Source organism: Pollicipes pollicipes, unplaced genomic scaffold (assembly GCF_011947565.3).
Source record: "Pollicipes pollicipes isolate AB1234 unplaced genomic scaffold, Ppol_2.1 Scaffold_7261;HRSCAF=8764_pilon_pilon_pilon, whole genome shotgun sequence".
NCBI classification, from domain to species: domain Eukaryota; kingdom Metazoa; phylum Arthropoda; class Thecostraca; order Pollicipedomorpha; family Pollicipedidae; genus Pollicipes; species Pollicipes pollicipes.
Window position 1 is genome coordinate 31153741 of NW_023597054.1, and position 23924 is coordinate 31177664.

The window sequence follows — 23924 nt, forward strand, 5'->3', positions numbered from 1 at the left end:
GCAGTCGCGTGTGTGGCGTCGACGTACGAAACGCTGCCGAATGTGCATCGTGCGGAGCGTGATGTCGCCTTTTTGCCTTTCTGCCTTCGCTATTTTCACGGCTTTCACAGACAGATGAAGGGCAAAATTACACTCACAGTTAGATATATTGGGCGCCCGAGCAGGCAGCCGCGCAAGTCCGGGGCTGGTTGACCAGTTTCTAGTAGATAGAATGAATACTTATGAGCGCTCAAGACTAGCCAGTTACTTACACAACGATAATTATCACGGCAATAGCAGGAGTAATATATCAGACCAATCGGACTGGGCCGGCCGACCGGACCGTCGTGAGGCGCCAGGAACGTCTCCCAAGAATAATGTCTGGGATTCGCGCGCACGGCTTCCGTGAAGTGACAGTAAATGTATTAAATTACAACCAATAATAAAGCTAACTGGTCAAACATTGATCAAAGATCGCACGCAAATTTACGTATTTCAATACCGCCAATCAAAGCACATCCATTTCTTCCCACGAAAGCCCAGATCACGTATAATAGAGGGCAGGAAGCAGGGAATACGCCGGCCGAACGGTGGGGTGTGATCGGAGGGGTGTGAGAATTGTAGGAAAGGGTATCTGCTGGTTATACCACCGGACAAATGAGGGCAGAATAGCGGCGCTTACAGCTTGCCTGTCCTCGAAACAGCACTGCTTTAATGATTTTTTTGGCGTATCGTGTTCCTTTGCGGGCGGGCGTTGTGCAGCTTCGCCAGGCGATAAAGACGTACCCGTCGGAAAGTGACCACCAGAATCCTGCTCAGCTCGGTGCGTTGGTGTTCCTAAGCGCTTTAAGTGTGCCAGGTGTCGTGACCGGGATCTCACATGTCATCGGCCCCGATGTAGCACACCAACGCACTCTCCAGAATCCGCTAGGGCACTGCATGGTAAGCCGCGTCCAGCTGCGCGATGTAGGGGCGGAGCCCCTCCTCAGCACTCAGGACCGCCTCTCGACTGCTCCTGCGGAGGGATTCAACAGCCCATCGGGACCTTTCAGACACGGGCGGTGACATAGGGATGTGGGGTTGATGGACTCCTGACGGCTCACCAGTGCTTCCTGGCAGGTGCCGCAGCCTTCTCCGTCCAGCGCCCTCCGAACACGGTGACGTGGAACACGAACGAACACTGTGACGTAGTCAACTGCATTGGCGACCACGACGGGCAGCCCCGACCGGCAGCCATGATCGGCCAGTGTGTCGAGCATCTCGATGTTGTCGGTGTCACACGTGCCATCGATACCCCGTTGACTGGAACTGTGACACACAGCCGGAAAGGATTGGGATCCAGCCTTGTGATGTTCCTCTGCCTCCCGTGCAAGTGCCGGAAGTTAGCGACGAACTGGCTGACCCTCAGACTGCTGTTTCATCCACCTGAGAAAACATGAGTGGGTAGTGACGAACGCAGTAAAACCGTCGAACACGAGGTCAGAATTCCAGGTAGTTTCTGGGCTTCAGGACACTGCGGCACCTGTTCTCAAACGTTCGGGGCAGATAGTATATCAATGTTTGTGGCTGAAAGCAGGGGAAAATGCTACATGCAACACCAAAACAGCATTTCACTGGACACTACGTAAAAAATATATCCATGTCATACGCATCAAGTGCTGATAAAACCATGTTGAAATTATTGAAGCGACATTTCCAGCCTAAGAGCACTTTTATTTGCAAACAAAAATCCATAATCAACACATTCGTGTTCAACTGATTAAACCAAACCAAATGTTGAAATGATTCAAATGGTATTTGTAGCATGGACAATTTTACTTGCAATTTGAAGCCTACAGTGAAAACAGAGAGGAATGCAGTAATAAGCAAGCATTGCCAAGATGGCAACTTAGGCGAACAGTCAATTTTCCTCAAGGTTTTAGTTCCAACGTTGCGTAAGATTAAGATGATGCTCAACTGTTTACTGGGCTGTGGCAGGCTTGTCCTGGCACCTACATAGCGTGGGTGAATAGTTCAAACTACATTCAACTTTCATGTCATCTGGATCAGTTTCTGATCCCAGGGGATGACCAGTAGATTTTACTCTACAGTGACAGTTCTCTTCTGTCAGACATGCTAAGTAGTACAAAAAACAATTATCCACTTTACAGATAATAGGGTGCCCCGATCTAGTTATGCTCGATACGATGGATCAAAGACACACAATGCCACAACAGATATGCACCTACCAAAATCTTTTGGAAATGCACCGGCAAAATTGTTTAGCAACTGCAGCAATGAACAGTTGCGCACTCTGGGCGTTCGGGGTTTTGGTGTCGCTGTTGTCGCTGCTTACTCGACCAGTCCGAACTGGCATGATAAGCAGGTCTGAACACCACGGGAAACGAGTGTGCCGCAGAACTCTCACTGTGACTGCTCCGCAAAGTGGCATGAGCCCGTGTCCAGCGTGATAAGATTTATATTAACCCGTGTCCAATAGATTAAACCTGCCACCAATAGCTTATTTAAATATGTGAAAAGTTGCGTGATAATCTCCTGGTGCATTTGATGTTTTTCAACGATAGTTTTTTCTTTATTATCCAAATCTCTTGTAATTTTGCATGTTGTTTTGGTCTCAACTCGTACCAAATGGGAAGGGATTGTCGTACGGTGGCACTTCCTTGTTGGAAGTGCTATATTCTACAGTGACTGTTCAAATACGAAGCCAATGAGTGTAATTATTTCCGGTGGGCGTATTAAGTTGTTGAAGAAATATTTTTGTCATGATACGTTTTTGTTTGCTCTTTGTTAACCAACATTACAGAAATTTTCTTGGTTTGTCATATTCCCTTTAAGAAAGTCACTCAGCTGCCAATCTCTTGGCCTTTCCAATGCTACTGATCATGATACAAATTCACACACACACACACACACAAAAAAAAAAACAATCAACGACCTTCATTGTAACAGGGGACGCTGGTTTACTGACCACATCTAAAGACATGAGCCATATGGCGTTGTTGCTCAAACTGCTGTTGGCTTATTCAACTTTCACTGGTCCCCACCGGCAGCCTGGCGGTGATCCTGGTATGTACACTGGGGCGTAGAACTGCATACATATGCGCGCACACTCTGATAAACACATTGACCATTGCTGGCCTCATGCAGCCAACATATTTCGAGTTTTCTTTATCAGACGTGAGGTCTGGTAGATTTACATCTTCGGAACAAAATGGGCTGGTGATCCTGTTTGTTCGGAAGATATGTGTCCCGCCCCCCTTCCGTACTGACTGGCACCTGGCACCATGACTGGCACCTCTCCCCCTGGCCCTTCCATCACCCTTTACGGACTGTTGTCATAAAATCTCGTATCTCCTTTCACTGACTGATGGCCCGACACCCGCAAGAGGCCCTCTGGAATTCGGGATCCATTCCCTGTCGTCTCTGGTCGGGAAATGTTCCTCTGCATGTCTCAGGAGCCCTTACCGACAGAAGACTTCCTGTTAGCTTCTGTGGGTTTCCAGCCGACGCACGGCCCCTATTGTTACAGGGGCCCCAACCCATGCAAGTTGTGGACCCCGACCCCGGCTCCGTCTCTGTTTAGGAAATGTGCCACCAGGGCTCACGCCGAAGCGGAGCCAAATGTGCGATGCTGGTGGCTTCTGACCAAACTAGAGGCCCGCATATCCCGGGGGCTCTCAATCGGTGCAAGAGGGCCTCTGACTGATACCTGAGGTTACGGCCCTATGAACCAGCAGCCTAAATATGACCAACAGCCAGCCCCTCAGGGTCTTCAGCCGTCCAATCGAACCCTTGATCGTTGGTCCCTGAAGAGCCTTTCAGGCCCCTCTTCAGACCTTCTCAAACACTGCCCTAGGCTAACTTGGGGCCCTTTGCCAACACACAACTCTCTGTTAGGCACTCTGGGCTCTTGGCAGACCCCGGCCTCTCTCCCCCCCCCCCCCCGCCCCCTCCATTGACTCACGGAACCCGAACCATGTAAAGCGCAAGCCCCTGCCTTGTCTTTGTTTGCGAAATGGGCCTTCAGACCCAAACTGACACGTAGACGACTGTTTGGCGGTGCATGAGCAACATTCGTAGGCATCCCGGTCCCGGTACACAGGGCCGAGATCCCTAATGCGACCTCCGGCTAGATTTCCGTGTCCTTAATCGTCGGTCTTGACGGACCCAGGGGTCCCTCAGGACCTAAGGGAAGCACATTCTTTCAATGTCCCATTGCCCCCGCCACGGGTAGGAACCACGGGCGGTTTGACGTAGCCTTCAACACCTTAACACCGAAACTTGGGCGTCCTTGTGCCAGCAAGCTACCAGAAAGGACCCAATGCGAAAATAAAACCCTCTTCAACCGACAACACGTTCCTCGCTGGTTGGGAGAGTCGTGGATGGGAGAGATTTTACAGCTTCACTGTTCCCGTGATGTCAGAAGGAGCTTACTCTGTCGCCAAAAGCCCCACATGTGCTTGCGTGCGTCAGCACTTCCGTCACTCATCGTATTTCGCTGCTCGCATCCAAGAGTTACCTGTCCAAATGACCTTAACCACAAAAGTTCGCGTTCGGCACGATGATGACTTTTCCTGACGTCTCAGCTGTACATAATAGCAGCCACAAATGCTCCGGTAAATGTACAGGCCCATATCCCTAACATCATTTTAGGCATCGTCAACGTCGCATATTTGATTTCTCTTAATTCAGTTACTTGCACTCATCATACATGTACATTGCATTCTTAGCAAACCTAGAATCGAAGCACAGGTATAAACTTGAAAGTGTTTTTATTAACGAACTTTCTCTAAGCCTAAACAAACCAATTTTTGCACTAACCTTGAATTATTAGGTGATGGGCGGTCAGTGCCGTTGGTGTGATTGTGGCAATGTGTTAGTGTCTGTGTAGTGTTTCCATTTTGGGTGCGTTCTACATGCATCAAAATAATCACAGGGCTCTGTCTTATCTCAATTGGCCAAGCTTTATTTGTCCTCTCCGTAACAAAAGATGTGTTTTCAATTGAAATGCATAATTTTCGTCCTTTAACACCCAAGCTTATTTCTTGTGCCAGTTAGTTTTCTCCGACAATGAGGTGAGATGTCGAAACATAAGACGAATACATGAGTGATTTTGCACGAACCATCTTAAATACAAACGAAAAGGCAAAGCCGAAAGTCCGGATACTCGAAAAATGCATAGAAATGCTCGTCAGTGCTGATTCAGCCGTCATTTTTAATCAAACATGTATAAAAGAAATAATTCTGCGAGGAGTTTCCAAGATATACGTATATATATATATATATATATATATATATATATACATATATATACATATATATATATATATATATATATGTGTATATATGTATTCATTTATTCATTTATTTATGAAGGGGTCGCATGACTCACGACTGATAAGGCAAAATCCAGAACTCAATCAGATCTTTAATTTTGGAAGCAGCGTGAATCATGAGTCGAAGGATTCATTGCAAACAACGAGTGTGAGCGGAGCTGAAGCAAAAAATTGGAATGGCTATGGTTCATGAGCTGAATGGGATCCCAAAATCTGTCAGACGGGCCTGAACCGGCTAAAAAAGGAGTCGAACACAAGTCTGAGTGTCAGAAGATGCTTCCAGGGCGCGTATATTTCGATGCCTCACCGCGAACTTGGCGTTCGAAAACAGTTTCAGGAGACGTCGTTGCACAATTTGTCACGAGTGTTTTAAAAAGTTTTTGACGCCATCATGGAAGAAAAGCTGGAAGCGCGGACCAAGCTAGAAGCATTGAAACAGAGCGTTGAACGAGTGACGTGTGATAAAAACCTGAGCAGAAGGAAGAAGTGGAAAAGTGCTTAATTGACTACTGAAACCTGAGAAAGCCCACCGCGACCGTAAATAGTTTGAATAGACACCGAACAAATATGGCCTGACTGTTTGAAGTCAGACGACTTTGATACATTGTGTTGTGCCATGCGCCTGAAACTGATCAACTCACTAAAAGAGATGAGCCGGTGCCTGTGTTGACACCATGGCGCTGGTCTTGCCGCACAAGACTGCTGAGCAACACTCGTTCTAATTGAGCATAAATATTAAACCACATCGGTTCGCAAACGGCGATACCTACCACATTACCACAAGCACCAGGACGAGCGAGACGACAATGGATAGCACTGAAGATATTAGTGGCGAAGATATCGCTTCGTTACCGAAGAGGCCCCGATATTTCCATGCATGTAAGTATTCACTCTTGACGTGCAAGGTGTCAGAAGTTCAACTCAGGGGTGCTTTCACGTCTTAACCCTTGCCCTGATTCGCCGTTTTTCATAATGCGGACTGAGGGGGAACTAACAAAGAGAGAGCTTCGCGGAAAAAAACAACAGTGAATTCGACTTAACAAGATCCCACGATCGGTACCAGCTTTTACGTTGTTGGATCAATAATTGACCGATTATGGCGGTTTAAAGGTCGAACTTTCCTGAAAATCGCATTTTCAGCTTCATAACGTCATGGGTATGACTTGTGGTGACATAAAACTTAAACAAGCGTTTTTTATATTCAATTTTAAGTAAGATTGGGTTTGTCTTTACGTGTTTTGGGCAAACATTTATGATATATCTCTCCGTTAAAGAGTATTCCTCATTTGTGTGGGGGTTTGAACTACAAGAACCATCTTTAAGATCTGTCGGCGTAGTTCACAGCCACGCCCTTTTTAAGACTTATACCCCTCTACCTTCTGAGCTACACAACCATAGTGATGCGCAGGTTATATCGCACAGACCGTTTCAATCACCCGGGCATCGATGAAGCAGCAATAAAGCCTTTATCTCGGCAGAACATATCAAGGTCATCTTAACTCTTATGACTTCACAAAAACAGTATTCAAATCCCGCCATTCGATGAGCCATGCGGAGATCAAGGCTAAAACAAAATAATGAACGAGTCACTCATATATGGCGTTTGTAAGCACGATTTCCAACATAAAGCCGCCAAGTGGTGCGGAACCAATCCTGTCCGAAGTACGATGACATACTCTAACAATAACGTATGGATGCATGCATTTACTAAACGGAGAAATTGCGTTGTCTACGGCAGTCTTTTCAACTTGAAGGTCTATCATTATTTATAAGGAGACTTGTTTCAGCATATCTGATGCCTGCTTTGAAATCTTCAAACGTTAAATATTCCCTTTAACACGCGTCCGTGTGGCCTGCTGTATACCATTCGCTTGGGTGGGCGGGGGTCAAATTAGCCCCTCTGAGATCACAAGAACTAAGATAGGCAGAGACACCAAATTTACAGGGTACATTAAACTTTACGTGAACTCAGTGGTGTTAAAATTTCGATTCCTAGGTGATGGTTCTGGCGTCAAACAAAAATAAACAAGGTCAGACACCAGATTTGTGCCTCAAGTTCTCCCAGACGTCCTCATGCAACCACCTTGAAGCTAGATATCTGTTCTAGGCAAAAGCTCAATGAGGTCAGTAACCTTGTCTGACCTCATTTTAGGTCAGTTACCTACTCTGACATTTAAGAAGTCCATAAAAGATGTGTTTTGCGGGCCCTGTCATTAAAACATTTGAGATGAGCACCAAAAGTATCCTATAAACCAAGCTCCCGAACAAAAAGCAGGTTAGTTTTGTCCTCGTTCTGACCCTCATACCCGATTCGAGGTCAATGGAAGTGGGTATAATTCTGAATTCAATTGGTTTGTTGCCTAAAATACCATTTTATATATGTATGGCTTCGTCTAACACTCCGCTGTTGTATCACATTGAACAGTTATGTAGAAATGCCTTTCGGTGACAGCCTGGCCTGACTTTGACCTGCCGTAGGTCGGCAACCTTGCAAGGTGCATCTAATTTTTTGGATCAGAGATCCGCTATTCAATGCTCTACAGCTGTGCAAAGTTTGGCGCAGCTACCCCGCGCTGTTCGGAAATCCTTCCAGAAAACCTTAGAAGGTGGTCAAGCCGAGCCCCGCCCACCCAAGCGCGCATTAATGTTACGTCAACCCTCCGCGCGCGTTACGTAGCATCGTCGGTTGCCGCCAGCCCGTCCGTTGAGAGCATAGATCGACGTGCAGTGTTGCCCAAAGCCCGCCGCCGCTCCAGCAATAGAAAAGCTAGAAACACGTTTCTGTGTCGAAACACGCACAATGTAAGCTCCATTGACTGCAGAAAATTTGGGCGCGATTGCACGACATGCCGGAGAGATGTCCCCAAAACAATCTTAGAGAGGCTACATCACCCTATTCCGCCCCCGCTATAAGAGCGTGGTTAAAGGTATTTATTTAACATGCGTTTTCTTAAAAGTCTAATGCTTCAAAACATACATTCCATTAGTGGTATGCAAACAAGACAAAGCGTGCTCGGGTAAGATCGTTTCCTTTTTTACCCCAGTTGCGTTGCTACCCACCAGAGTCGTCTCTGATGCCACTGCTCGCGACGGACAAGCCGTGTACTTTGTGAGTTTTCGATGAAAGGCTACTCAATAATGCATACGCTTTTGCTGACTTTAGCTGTGCATGGCATGCTAAAGGCATCAGTAGCGGCTTTCCGAGCTTGTCCCCAATGTTTTGGGGTCTCTTGGAGCATAAAAGAGCCCCACGAACACGGTTTAGAGTGTCACGTGACGACGGCCTTTCGACGTTGAAACAACCGCTGACGGCGGCCGGAGGCCGCGGACAGCTGCGATTTATCACGGCGTAAAAAGCCGTCATGCATCCCATTAGTCTATCCTCATTTGCAAGCAAACCATTGCGCAGCACAATCAACAAAAGGATGGGAAAAGGTGAAATGAATCGGCCAATACAACTGATGTAGTTTTCAACACTCAATTTCAAACGGTTTTGGCGATAGTGGCTTGCATTCGGCGCCGACTTTTAAAACTTGGCCGCTTGCAACTTGCCTTTCAATTTGCAGCGCAGCCGTGCGTCGTGCAAACTCGCAATACACACTGAAATTGTGGCTGCTTTAATGTGAATGTTGGGGTACAGAATGCACCCCTTTACCTACGCTGGGTGCCGAGATGTGACCCAAAACAAAAAAATCGGCCAAAAATGACAGATTATAATTTTCACCTCGTGTGCACGTGCCATATGCGGAGTGGCGCTATCAATTGGATGCTATCCTATGGCCCTTGCGATTGTCTATCTGGCTATGCAATTTTCATGTCGCTACGACCCTTGGTTATCGAGATATGGCTCCGGTGGTGGACGCGTGTCGGGCTGCCGACCGGTGGTCGCGAGATTGGCGTCGCCCGTGTTAAGTCTATGGGTGATTTTTCGCCCATTTTTCGCTCACCACGTTAATACTGAGCTTTAAGGGCATGTCAACTGCCTTGGTTATTAGTGCCCATGTCTTGTTGTTAATAACCTACGTCAACAGAACTGTAACCATAACCATGTCAGCAGATTGTCACCGATGTCTTACCCAGAAAGCTTGTCAGCCGTGTACCAGAGCCATTTACGGGTTATTACCCATCTTGCCCATTTTACCTTTTTTATTCGCGTGTAACCACCCGGGAGGCCCCCGGGCGCGTGTTAAGGGCCAGTTAAGCCTAACTGGGATATCTGTGCCAATGAATGGACCGGCGATAAGTGATTTTGTCGCATCAATGAGGGCTTCTATGTCGATCTAGAGCCAACTGCCCGGTCAGAGACCTTTTCGTCTCAGGAAGCGACCAATTTATAATGCATCCATCAAAGGGCGTCCAGATCGACCAGGAGATCCGCCTCGTGTTGCGAGAATGGCAGTCAGTACGCCCCCCGTGCTGGGACGGAATGGCCCTTGAACTAAACTTGCGAGCGCAAATGGCCCCTGAATCTGAAGATGAGTACGCGCATGCTCAAAACTATCTGCGTATTTTTCCAGTAACCGATTACGACAAGAGGATGAAGCAGTGAACTGGAGTCACTTTTGAACTAGGGTGGGAGTGAAAAGTCATATCGCAAAAAGATCGCACGGGAGTGAAAAATTCAAGTTACAAAAGTTAGAGCTTATCAGTCAATGAGAGATGCCCCAGCCAAGACCGTTTCCAGTTGGCATGCATGTAATATCAGGAGCATGCCAAGAATGCTGTTGACATCTTGGGTAATTACAGAGAAACAAAATACATTAAAAAACAGCAATTTCGTAATAATAAGCACCAAAACTATGCAAAACCGATATCATGAGCTTCGAAAACTATGTAACACCAGTGTCTAAATGCTGTACTTTGCGCTTCCCTTCCATAGGATCTTTAACGCATAAAAGAGTGGTCCATGTACTGAACACCACCTCAACTCACCTCACCTATTTCTTGACAGCAGTGCTTGTGATAAAAATACGACAAAGCCTGATCTTGGCCGGTTTCAACGTCTGTTTTGGTTCATTTAAAGTGTGTCAGCTTGTTGACACCAGACACCCCTGAAATCACTTTGGACAACTTCTGATTGTCACGGTTAGCCTCTGTCAGGGGCAAAGGTGGGTATGCTCCCCAAAGCAATCTTTCTCCTCCAAATGTAACATAACTTATAGATGGCCACAGAACCAGTTTTGCTGCTTGCCATTACAGCTGCAACAAACGTGTACATTAAGGTTTGGTTATTCATATCTAAGGATTTAATGTTTGAAATGTTGGCTTCACATTTGATATGGAATGGTCCATTTCCTGAAAATCAGCATCTACTTCATCTGTAATGGCTATGCAGCTTAGAGCATTCCTGTGTTAAAAAAGACAGTGCATATCGTTGGTACAGTCATTGCAGTCGGTCAGACCAGCCAGCAAACTATGCAGCTATGGACAATGTCTTGCTAAACTAGACATGAGGAACTACTTCAACAAATTTGGGACCAAGGTATGGTATGGTACAAGGTATGGTACAAAACAGGTTGATATCATGTCTTGTGGCATCATAATTTGTCTTAGGAACCAAAACTCGATGGATTTAAACATAAAGTGAATAAACATGGTTACAAATCATGTCATGAAAGCAGGTAACGTTAGCAACTAATTGCGCCATAAGGAGAAGCCTACTGGCTTTTCAAGGGCAGGCTTCTTTCTGCTCCCCCACACAAACAGTCAGTATCTTTCGCATGTTTTGCTGACAGACAGGGTCATCCAACCCAGTCACAAAATATAACTACAAATCATGCCCACCAACTTACAAGATTAAAATGCGAAGTAAGTAAGAGGAGGTCCGCACGAGAGAGCAGCTTCGTATAACGGAATTTCGCTACCAAACACTTCTGTATGAGCCGTGCCGGGTCTATCCCAAGGCTATGTGCAGCAGGATAGCGTAACCTGGTGGGATAGTGAAACTGGAGTGGCTTAGACATATCAGTATTGAGCCCCGCGATGAACACAGGTAAAAACGGCTAACTAGGAGTTTGACAGGGCAAAAAATGGCGGTAAAAATAAGTTCCGTGCTCCACATTGTTGCCTTCATTTCCTATGAGCTGTTCTCTCTTGGGTGCACATCAAACATGTTTGGGCTGCCGACGAATTGATCCAATTTATCTGTAAAATATGTGCAAGTCTGCAGTTGGAACATTTTGCAGAGAAAGTGGTCAACATTTGAAGCCATAGATATCGTCTTTAAAGATGATCGGAAAAAGGGAAACTGAAGCTGTATCACACTAGCTGTATGTATGAAACCAAGAAAACAAACTTAATTAAATAAGTGTAGGGACTTAGAGGCGTTTGGCCAAATTTTGCAATCAACCAGCTTGACTAAAAATCTGTGAAAATGAGTGCTCAAATTCTGGTATTCAGTTTTTAAATTTCATTCAGAACATGTTTCTTGAACTATGCACTCCTACACTTTGGAAGTGGTGCAATTTAGTGGTCAAGTTTCTCAGGGTAGAGAAACCCCCGGAGTAAAATTATCGACCAGGCTCTGCGGACGCTTGTACCAGACTTTGATGGCGTGGCGTTTGTGTGGTGTGGCCGTAAAAAAACTGGGGAGGCGTGAAAACCTTGCATTTGGCAAACAGCTGAAGGCTGTGATGCATTTTGTAAACGAACTTAACTCGATACATGTAAGCGGCTGGAGTCGCTGAGGCTTTTGGGTTTTAAGGCACCTGGTGTCCTTGCTCTGTGCATACATATATATGATTCAGATGTAGGTGAGGCAGGCTATAGCCATGGGTGTCCAGGTTTTGTGTAGCCTTGTTTATGCTTGATGGTTTCCAGTGATCTCGGTTTTGGATAACACATTAAAACCTCTGAAATAAAAATATGGGTTTGATATGTGTGGTTGGGCAATATCAGGTAGGAGTTAAAAATTATCATCAAATGTGGAGAAAAGGAGGAAAAAATTCCTCCTGATCAGGTGTTGCTTTACATGCGTAGTCGGCAATTCTAGGACACGGGGCTGAACATTCCTAGACGAGCAGGGGTTGGCCATATTGTTCCATTTTTCACACCATTTGAATTTACAGCCAACGTTCACCGGGTCCTTAAGATATCTGTAAAACTGAGAACAATATCTGGCTAATCCTCTGGGTTTTATTGGTTATGAGAGATTTCCTTGACCATTGTTAGATGAAAAACATCGGTGGCCTACTACTTGTAGTCATTACACAAATGTTTCGTTCTGGTAATGTACGTCAACAAACAAACAGAAAGGCATATTCGGTTTGCTTCTCTGTTTCAATCAAAGAAGTTGAAAGTAATCACAAAACGGCGGAAATCGTGTTCCCTTGAAATCAAATGGGTCATACCGGTAACTTTTTCGGCGGGGAGCTTTTACCACCAGTGACCTTTTGTCAACACTATGCCTCCACCTCTTACCAAAGCTCGGGCTGCTCGCCCCTGCTCCCCACCTCGACCTCTAAAGGCATTTCTGCCTATACATGCAGATACATGTGCTTCCAACGCAAAATCACAGCGCTGGTAATGAATACCCACATATGTTTTTTGTTTCAATAGCAGAGATACAAATGATCTCTGACAAACGTCAGATCTCCATATGACTGTAAGCAGGTACGGACTCTGGCCTTGGCTTTTACGCTGTTCATAGTGTTGCTTTTCTTAGCATCAAGATACCTTTATGGGCTTTAGAAGGGAAGTGACAGATGGTACCTATTGCTATCACCGCTTATGTTGCTGCATCCATTGCTAGCAACGCAACTCCAAAATGTGCATAAGTTATTGCATGAGTCGTAAGCATGTGTATGAGTCAGACTCGGCATAGGAGCAGGATTTATGGAGCATATCAACAAGCAACCAAATATGGACATGCAGACAAGAGGAGCTAGCGAGTGCTGCTGACCGTTTCAGGCACTGCAAAACAAATTCGTGCACCTTTCTCGCATGTTTAATAGTTCCCTACTGTTCTAACTACATGCTGCATCAGCTAGGATGAGCATTTATCTTTTCACAGCTACACCTTCCCAAGTCGCACTGTATACACGGCGCAGCTGTCATGACTCAGACCTCCACCTGCTGGCTGACCGGTTTGACGCCGGCGCGTGTTCGGCCTGCCTCCATGCCACCATGCCCTTCCTGCACGCCAGTTCCACCCTGAACGCCTGTCATGTGGCTGCCGCAGAGCAGCCGCGGACACGGCCGTCGGCTTCGCGCAAGATCGAGCTTTTTCTTTAGCGCTGGCTTTTAGCTGGCATATGAACAGTCGGCTCCATTTCAGTCGATTGTTTCAGGCCTCTCATTCGGAGTTGGTCTATTTCCATTCGGGTTTATTCAGGGCAGGGCTTGAAGAGGCCGCGGATGATTGACTCTGCAACAATGGTGCTGGACTGTACACAAAATTGGAGGCAATGACGATACGGCGCATAGCGACGCGTCTCTCTGAGGGCGAAAGGGCGAAACTTCTCACCCTGTTGCACGCAGGCATAACTATTTTGTGGACATTATGAGCTGTGAACATTATGAACGCCTCCAGGTCATTTGATAAGGCTACATCCAGTCAATCCAGTCTTAGTTTTCCACCCTCCATGTACCGGTCTGACAACGCCACCGCGTGCCCAACCGAACTGAGGGCGCTACCCTATGTCCGTCCGCACGGACATCGCAAAGCCCTGTCCAACTGTCCTGACGCCACCATGCTCGCCTGACCTCTGCCCTTCCCCAGACCACCTGACCTGCTCCTTCCTGCCCTCTGCCCGCCAGCCGAGGTCAAGCTTCACAACCGTCCGGACGATATCTGGGTGTCGTTCCTCGGCCGCGTGTATGACGTCACGGCGATGGTGCGGCGCCAAGCGGCCGATCCGCACATCAGACCGTTGCTGGCCCACGCCGGCAAGGACATCTCCGACTGGTTCGATCCCAAAACGCGTGATGTGAGCATGGGAGTAAGACGTCAACGAAGTCCTTGAACGGGTTGGAGCGGCCGTGGTCGGCATCGTCCTCCCCTCCCCCCTCCCCCCGCCGCCGTGATCACAGACTAACCCAAACAGCGGCCCGCCCCGCGGGGCGGGGTGCAGTGGCACGGGTATCGCGGGGTTGGAACACGGAGAGCTGCGTTAATCCCCGGCGGAGGCGGCGGCCCTGGCGTTCAGCGTTGGACAAATTACTTTCGTCGCAACGCTTGAAGGAGATGACGAGTACAGCCAAACCAAGCCGGAAACTTCCGGAATGTAATCTACGCCTGTTGGCGAACTAAACTCAGCAAATGATGAGTCAGGAGCGGTCTCATTTAAGCTCAGTCGTCTCTACTAGCGTTTGGCGCGATTGACCGCTTCCCAGAGCCGCCGTTAAAAAGTCCGAAGAGCCCCGGCGGTCAGAAATAGCGTGCTCAGCGCAAACCAGCACGTTAATCCTGCTCGAATCCACACCGCCCCGTTTGTAGACCCGCTGTAGAGTCGCTGTCACTGTCTACCACTGCCTCAGCGAATCACCTGGCATGAATATTTACGTTGTGGAGTTGAGTAGCTGTCACTCTCTACCAATGGCTCAGCGAATCACCTGGCATGGATATTTACGTTGTGGAGCTGAGTAGTCGTCACTCTCTACCACCGGCTCAGCGAATCACCTGGCATAGATATTTACGTTATAGAGCTGAGTAGCTGTCACTCTCTACCACTGGCTCAGCGAAGCACCTGGCATGGATATTTACGTTATAGTGCTGAGTAGCTGTCACTCTCTACCACTGGCTCAGCGAAGCACCTGGCATGGATATTTACGTTATAGTGCTGAGTAGCTGTCACTCTCTACCACTGGCTCAGCGAATCGTCACTCCCTATCACTGGCTCGGCGAATCGTCACTCCCTACCACTGGCTCAGCGAATCGTCACTTCCTTTCACCGGCTCAGCGAATCGTCACTCTCTACCACTGGCTCAGCGAATCACCTGGCATGCATATTTCGTGCAGCCTCTGTGTGCGCCTGACCTCCCCCGCGCATCCGCAGCTGAAGCGGCACGTGGACCCGACGACCCAGGTGTGGTGTCCGTACCTGCCGCACGGCCAGCTGCTGGGCACGCCACCGCCGTACCCATCCAGCAGCTGGCAGAACGACACTGGGCGACCGTGGTGGCGTGACGAGGCGCTCTACTGCGTCGGCGTGCTCTCGAACAGGTAACGGGGCCACTTGTGATCACTGGACGAGCCTTGTCTTCCGGACCTGTTTCGGCCCGATCCATGGCCGTCACACGTGGCCCTGTCTGTGTCCGGCAGGCCGGTAACAGCGAGTGATACACCAGTAAGCTGACCCTGATGGCTGTCCGAGGCTATATTCTGCGTGAGCCAGATCTCCGCCTTGTACCGAGTTGGCTTGAACCGTGGAATGGTACACTGACCTCTCGCCCACAAACTGGACCTACCTAGCCGAAAGCTGATAGACCGAGGCGTCCGCCGCCGCTCGTACGCTCTCGAGCCAGTAACGACCCCACGTTGCGGCACGCGAAGCAATGACCTTTTCTTTCGTAACACGCGCCCGGGTGGCTGGTTGGATACCTTTCGCTCGATTGGGGGGGGGACGATTTGATCCCACTAAGGTCTCAGGAACTAAGAGAGCATAAAAACTAAAGACACAAAATTTCCAGGGTGCATTGTCCTGTACGTGAGCTCACTTAGGCCAAATTTTGAACTTCTTAGGTCATGACCTTTGGATCAGATAAGGTCAAAAAAGATCAAACTTCAGGTTGGTCTTAAAGTGCACCCAGATCCTAGATACTTTCTCTAAACAAAAGGTCACATAATCATTTAAGACCTGTGACCTTGTTTGAGCTTCCGAAGGTCATGGTGGACGAAAACTGCTTTGAGTTTTGCATTTGAACAAGCGACAAAGATTACGCTGGGCAGTATGCTCCCAAAAACAAACTGTTGACCTGGATCATTTCAGATCAGTGACTAATTGTGACTTTTGGGAAGCCAAGGCAAGATGCATAATGCGATTCCTGTAATCAATAAATTCAAAATGAGCACCAGAAACTATCCCATACAGCAAGCCCTAGAGTAATAAAACATGTCGGTTTTGACCTTGGTCTGACCTTTATACGTGTCCCTAGCCCAATGGAATTTGTTCATTCAATTGTTCTGTTGCCTAAAAAAAACTTAGAGATGTATAGCTTCTTCTAACGCTTAATTGCTGCACCAGAGTGAACAATTTCCTAGAAACTGGCTTCCCTGAATCCATGGCCTGACATTAACCTGCAGTAGGTCAGTGATAAGGTATAGATCGCATAAGGTAAATATAAATTTGTGGTGCTTAATCATCCCCAATCCAACTTTCCACAGCTACGCAAAATTGGCGCGGCCACGCCGCACCGTTCGGAAACTATTCCGGAAAAAACCTTCGAGGGTCATATTGTCCTCCCCCTCCCTCCCCCCCCCCCCGAGCGCGTGTTAAAGGCAGTTGCGTCGTCGCGCCGACAGTAAACAGCGGGAGGCCGTGACGGGTGTTTAGGGGTCAGTCGCCCAACAGGGAACAGCCGGTCCAAACAGACGCCCGCAAATAGAGCGGCAGCCGTCTGTGCCCGTTTGTCCTCTTCCTGACGACGACGGGTACAGGCCGGTTCGCTTCTAAACGTCTACATGCGGCAAGTTGTGAGCTCGATAATGTTGGGATCAACCCAACGCCCTCTCTAAACAGCGCAGGTGTTAGTATGCTACACACTGGGCTCGCCTGCTTCCGTTCAAACGCTGCAACCTTACGCTCGCACTGCCACGGCCGTTTTGTACCGTTTAGGCCAAAAGTGCTATCGAATGCGATTTATTGTCTAGATATGTGAGCAAATCATTCAGTCGGTCTAGAACGGACCAGCTGTTATAATTGTAACCCCATAACTATTTACTCCAGGAAATGTTGCACATTTGCGGATGTTGAGGCAAGCATCAGCCATTTTGCGATAGACTCACCTGTAACCACAGGTTTACGTAAATGTTAAGGGTCATCCGACACCGTCCTCCTTTTCGCTTAATCCTGTATCCTCGCGACACTCCTTTTGTCCGGGGAAGACTGCACGCGCCAGTCACGAGAGGCCCCGTGGAGGGGGATCCCGACCGAGTACCCGCCGGCCTTAGGCCCGGCGTTTGCCCCCTCCCCTTCCCAGGCGCATACTGTCGTGCTCCACCGTTATCCATTCTCCTTCATCCCATACCCCTAAATTTGTCATTTCTGGTTAAGAGGGCTTTAAGTTAAGCAACTAAACTAAGTGTGAAATACCGCTCTCGACAGCAAAATGTCGCTATTTAGGAACTATGTTGCTCAATAGGCCATCGTTCAATTGTGTCATAGAACGTTTGGATGACGTTGGGGTGCCGTCAAACTAGCTGTGCGAAATGCCACCCTAGCACACACTTGTGGCACTTAAATTCCCCGAGGGGTGGCCGTGGCGATACTGGAAGGGCGCTAAGTCAAACATCGTTATGTGCTCGTATTTCGGCCCGCTCCCGTAGTGTTCTTGCATACTTATCCGTGGGTTTGAGATGCTTACCTGTTTCCACATGTTTGATTACAGCGCTATTCCTAATTTGTTCGATTTCAAGTCTTATGTGCATGATAGCTAGCAATGATATCCAGCTTCTCATATTAAGCATCACGAAACGTTATTCTCGGCTGAAATTTGCACAGCCTGTTCAACATTAGTTGAGAGCCAATTGACGTCCGTCATACCCGGAAATCGTGATTACAGCTACTACATTTGAACGGCTCGACGATTATATTTGTATTGGTCTTGATCGCCGCAAAACCTGTTGGGTGGTCGGTTTAAACAACGTTTCCATGGCGCCATGCATGTCTGACTGATCTTGAAATAGTCCGCGCAAAATAGTCCGCACATCTTCGCGGGCATGTCTCTTGGAAACTAGATAGTGTCAGGTCTTTAGAAAGGCGGGTCTGTGAACTGCACCGAATGATCATTAAAACGGCTATTCAGTTCGAAACCACGCATACAAATGGAACACTCTAAGCAATTCCATTCCCACTGTTATTTGCGTTATACCTCGTACTATTGCCCAAGGTCCTGTAGTATATAGCGCAAAACCATAAAAAACGCAATTTGCGTTCGAAGCTTTTCTAAACGCTTTTCATTGATCGAGAACCAACTTAAGTCCGCTGATGCAACACAATGTGCTGACGTACGCCAGAGACAAATAGCTCGATGACAATATTTTCTTAGCCTTGAGCGCTGCATGGCCAACGTGTTGGTCGCAGTCGTGTCATGTTTTTGTGGCACCATGCATGCCTGCGTGACGTTGAAGTAGTCTGCACGCGATTGCCAGCACAAGTTTGTGGGCGTCAACTCAGAGCCCAGAGGGTTAGATTAATTCTAAAAATTAATTAATTATAAAAAAGACCAGGACCATGCTAAATGAACTTCTGGACGGTTATCTCAGCTCGAAGTTTCATACACACATGGAAGTCTCCCTTCGAAAACCAGGGATGAACTGTGCAGATGCTGTGGAAATGTGGCCAGCTATGATGCCAGTCAGGGCAATTCATCCCGCAGAATGTAAGAGCGCTGCAAAGTGTCCGGGTATGGGCGGGGCTGGTTCATGCCGTTGTTAACAACAAGCCAGTCCAAGGTGTTTAGAGTGGCACGCCACCTTATCTTTACGTGCAGCTTTCCCATGATTATTGCTATCATAGTGTAGGCTTTTGTTCCCGACTCGCTTGTGATAAATGTAGGTGCTACGGCTGCTATTGCCAAAAACAGCTGGAAGCGCAATTAACCGAAAGTCTTAAACTGTACACGAGGAAAGGGTCTGTAGCTACACAGCTCCGCCACATCATTTTGCAATCCATTTAAGAGGACTGAACCACATGTTATGGGGGTCCGAACTGCAGGGACCACCTTCAAGAGCCTGCAGTTCGCAATTACGCACTGTTTAAAACTTCAAAGCATCTCGTTCCCGAGCTAGGCAGGTTAAAAGGATGTCTTTTCTGCCACCGACGAAATTTGTAGCAGTCTGAATTATCACATCGAGCCAAATATATCAGAAATGGTTGCCTGTAACTCTAAATGCGATCAACTCCCAAAAAACAAAGATAAAGCGCACTCAGGTGAGGGGGGTTAAATCAACCTCCAAAAGTAAAGCGTACCTTGTTAGGTGGCTGACCCATGACAGGCCAAAGTCAGGCCATGGCTGTCAGCAAAGGACATTCGTAGGGAATCGCTCAATGTGATGCAACATCGGAGCATTAGACGAAGCCAAACATTTCTGGAATAGTTTCTTAGGCATTAACCTATTGATTTTAATATTACAACCAATACTATTGACCTACGGTCAGGTATGAAAGTAAGAACGAGATAAAAACTAGCCCGTCTTTTACTCAAGAGCTTGTTTTTAGGAGTTGGTTTCGCGCCACCTGATTTGAAAGACTCAGAAATGTATGACGTAATAAAAACGCTCCGCAAATTCTGCTTCCTCAATGGCCATCTTGTGTTCAAAGTCAAGAACAATATAACCATTAACTTATTCGTGCCAGAAGTACGTCAGCACAAATCGTCGTATCAGCTGACAACAGGTGTCTGACCAGCTGAACGCGTTGAATGCGAGTCTCTGTCACGAACCACGTTTTGTGATGCACGATGGCATTCGGGTAGTATAACTAGTCATGACGGACGCAATGCGAGCAATCGAATACCTCGACAGTCGAGTCGTCGAGAAGGCAAGCAGCCATGTAAACTAAGCAAAAGCATGCCATCACAAAACATACAAGAACACCTCGAGAAAGGGCCAAAACACGCGCACATGACGGTCATCGAAAATAATCGTTGTTTTCACACGCACTAACTAACAAGCCACCTTGCGGCGAGTTCAAGTACTTCAAGCGGGCCAGCCCGTCCGTTACAGAGCCAATTCTCACACGGCCAGTCTGGCAGGGACTCTGACGTCATAAAAGCGTTTCATGACGCAATCGAAAGATGGCATATCGAGAAACATATTTACTTATCAACGGAATGGTGTTATATAGCACAGTAGCTGACACCTAAATTAATACCAAGTGTGATAAGTTACCTTTTGTGATCATGCATCATGTTCGTCTCAATGCCTTCAAACGTGGAGCATTCATGGCACACAATTTGACAGAGGCAAAATCAGCAGCACTAATGTTATTTGAGTTTTGAGATTCCGCTCGATCCAGCCGCAGGAGCTGAGCCAGAGCTGACCCCAGCGTCTGCCGGCACCGCCTGAGCAGACCCCTGCTGTACCTCGCACAGGAGTCGCAAGATCCGTCTCGTGAACATGCTGACGCGCACGGAAACAACGTTGTTGGTGCCGGAGGAGGCCACCCTGTGGGAGATCCTGCAGCGCCACTTGGCGCACAACGCGCACGCCGCCAGCTACGTCTGGAAGTTCGGTGACCGCGAGCTTGACATGGCCAAGACCCTCGAGCAGAACGGGGTAATACGCGTCTCGACCGTCTCCGGCGATGAGGCCACTGAGCTGCCGGGGCGGACGCTGACGGCTGGCAGTCTGCGACATGGCTGGGTCCGCCAACGGTGGGGGTCAATGAGCTGTTGGCATGATCGAGTTGGCTGAGGGGCGATGTCACGGCTGGCACCGCCGGTCAAGCATCTGCCAGGGCAAGCGCTCGACTGGAGGGGAAATGATGTCAGTTCGTTTGGAGCGAAAAAACCGACATGTGTTACATTTATGGGTATTTTTGGCCATGGCATGCAACATTTTTTGCAAGGGAGTTAAAGTAATATGATAACTGTGCAGCATTACCTGAATTGGCCATCCATCGATGGATGTAACATGTACCGCTAATAAACACGCAATCTTTACTTCAATATGTTACAGTTTGATGTCGTCAGTGTATGAGGTTAAGACCCCAGCGTCGGTTTTACCGCGATATTTCAGATTCCTAACGAAAGCGAGGATTTTTACAAGCTGGACTTGGACGAGGACAGCTACCTGCCGGCCATCTTCCTATACTACTCGGACGACCTGACAGAGCTATAGCCGCGGAGAGCTGTACTGTTGCCCCTGCTGACTGTCACCTCGGCAACCAGATACGGCTGACGTTGTCGTCCATTGTTCTCGTTACGTCTGACCATACAAAAATACAACCCGTGTTTATCAATATATGGACACCGTAGTACGTGGATGTTCTAGCTCACCAATCGGTTCAGGGCGCAACCAACTGCGCATGCTCGGTAGCGCAAGAAGATTTCCCGTGGGGTTGTGATGGATCATTTAGATTTAATCATTTATGTTAGTCCACTACAGCACTGGGTGCCATTTTGACATCAATACACCGCTCGCGATTATCGACAATGTTGACTTCCGTGTTACTTTGATTTCAGGGGTTTGATTTTTATGAGTGGGTAGGGGGAGCCAATGTTCCGACGACCTACCCCTCATATCTTTTTCTCAGTGGATGTAGCCCATTTTGTGTGCGTGAAAAAGGCAATCATAATGTAAACTTTTGTATCATTTTAAAAACAGTCTCTGAATTAAGTTTCATAGCAGATCTGCAAATGGGTCCTTTCATGCTATATGAATAAGGGATCGAGGCAATGTTTCCAAGATGCATCGCCAAAATGGGGTAATGGTTTAAGGGTACTAAAAAGAATCTGCTCACCGCGGAATTAGGTTAAAGACTGCCCCGGCAAATTTTCGTTTTCCGCATGATTTTGCATTTGTTACTGAACTGGATCCATAATCTGCACTTTTGATGCCGCACCAAAATAAAAATTGTTACTCAATGTTGTCCTATGAAATCTTGCAGCCTCGAATCAGTGGCGTCAATACTACATTTAATTGCGTGAAAAAGCGTCTGGGCTTACATTTGAAGGAAAAAGAAATCAAATTAACACGTTCTCGAGTGGCTGGTCTGGTACCCCTCGCTCGGGTGGGGGATCAATTTGACCATCTGGGATCTCGGGAGCTAAATGAGCTAGAAACACAAACTCACAGACTGTCATGGCATGAACGTAAGCTTACTTAGGTCAAGTTGGAGTTCTTAGGTCATGATCTTGGGGTCAAATTAGGTCAAAGAGGTCAAACTTCAAGCTAGTCTCCGGGGTGCCCCAGAATCTAGATACCTGTTCCAAGCAAAAGGTGACATGTCTCTTTGACGTCAGTGACCTTGTTTGATCTTTTAAAGGTCATAATGACCAAAATCATATAAGAATGCTTTTATTTTCGTACTTGAATAAGCGGCAAAGATTTATTTATATACCCGAGTCATTTTGGATCAGTGACCTATTTTGATCTTCAAGAAGTTCATTGAAGATGTATAATGCGGTTCCTGTTATCAATGAATTCGAAATATGCACCGAAAACTACCATATACAGCAAGCCCCAGAGTAATAAAACAGGTTGGTTTTGTTCTTGGTCTGGCCTTCATAACTGACCCTAGGTTCATGGAATTGGGTCATTAGATTGTTGTGCTGCCTATGAAAGTATCTCAGAGATGTATTGCTTCGTCTGACACTACGATGTTGCATCAGATTAAACGATTCCCGAGAAATTGACTTCGCTGAATTTATAGACTGACTTTGACCTGCCGTAGATCAGAGGCCTTACAAGGCACATCTAACTTTTGTGCTAAACAATCCGCTATTCGTCTGTCTACAGCTATGCACACTTTGGCGTCGGTACGTCGGGCCGTTTGGAAACCACTTTGGAAAAACCTTCGGAGGTCAATTTGACTCCCACCTGAGCGCATTTAAAAAAAATGGGTTACCTCAACCGCAGATTATCTTTACAGACTGTCTTACCACAGACTATCTTCAATTTATCAGCAAAAAAGCACAGTGGCGTCCCAGCTCACTGGCACTAAACTATCGCGTTCCTTTTCAGTGTCAAGGGGTGTGTTGCTCGTTTCGGATAACAACATTTTGGTTTGGAACTCTTTGGCTATATTGCTCGTCTTTGGCCCTCTCAAGTGGTTCGATATGGGCATGGGCGTAGCCAGGCTTTAAATAGTTCGATCTCACCGAGGGTTACTGGGATCCGGAGCCAAGCCCGGTGAGCGTTGAAGGAGCTACTCCCGGAAGAGTTTTTCGGCGAGTGCAGTGATGGCCAAGCCCGTAGATATGGGCTGGGTGTAACCTGATAATCAAGGACCCGATTGGAGGGTCTGACTATTTAAAGGTTGTATTCAGTGACTTTGGTGGCCCGGCCTATGGTGCCGGGCCCTCGCATGTTAGTAAGAGGGCCTCTTGCGTCAATGGGGGACCTGCTGGGACAATGCGGGCCACAACGTCGGCCGGAAATCATAAAAACTGAACAGTCGACCCCGTATCAGGCCGGCCCCCCAAAACAAATTTCCCAAGTAGAAACAAGATCGGGGCCCGCGAATGCCACTGAAGGTCGTTTGTCGGCGGGGACGCTGAAGGGAATAATGGCCCCTGTGTCTGTCAGGGGCGGCCAGCGGTGCCTAACACGGAATCCCGTGTCGGTAAAAATCCCGAGTCAGCCAGGGGCATATTTCCAGAACAGAGACAGAGACGGAACTGCGAATGTCAGAGGGCCTCTTGCGCTGGTTGGGACGTCCAACAACGACAGCGGTTAAGAGACATGACAATCCAAGGGTTCATGCTGACAAAAAGGAGGAGCTCCAG

General features: G+C 47.6%; 1 protein-coding gene across 2 annotated transcripts in view; it reads left to right on the forward strand.

The window, feature by feature from the left end:
- The window catches only part of LOC119112741 (cytochrome b5 domain-containing protein 1), a 29895-nt gene extending 8456 nt beyond the window's left edge, over nt 1-21439 (forward strand). The window contains exons 1-5 of one of the 2 annotated variants that reach the window (XM_037237019.1): nt 5591-6194; nt 14073-14242; nt 15311-15477; nt 20568-20751; nt 21214-21439. In XM_037237019.1, coding sequence (XP_037092914.1) covers nt 6122-6194; nt 14073-14242; nt 15311-15477; nt 20568-20751; nt 21214-21315 — 696 coding nt within the window. In that variant the 5' untranslated portion in view covers nt 5591-6121 and the 3' untranslated portion in view covers nt 21316-21439. Of the gene's footprint in view, nt 1-5590; nt 6195-14072; nt 14243-15310; nt 15478-20567; nt 20752-21213 lie in introns of those variants that run through there. The other variant, XM_037237018.1, reaches the window with a different exon arrangement.
- Nucleotides 21440-23924: the final 2485 nt, after the last annotated feature.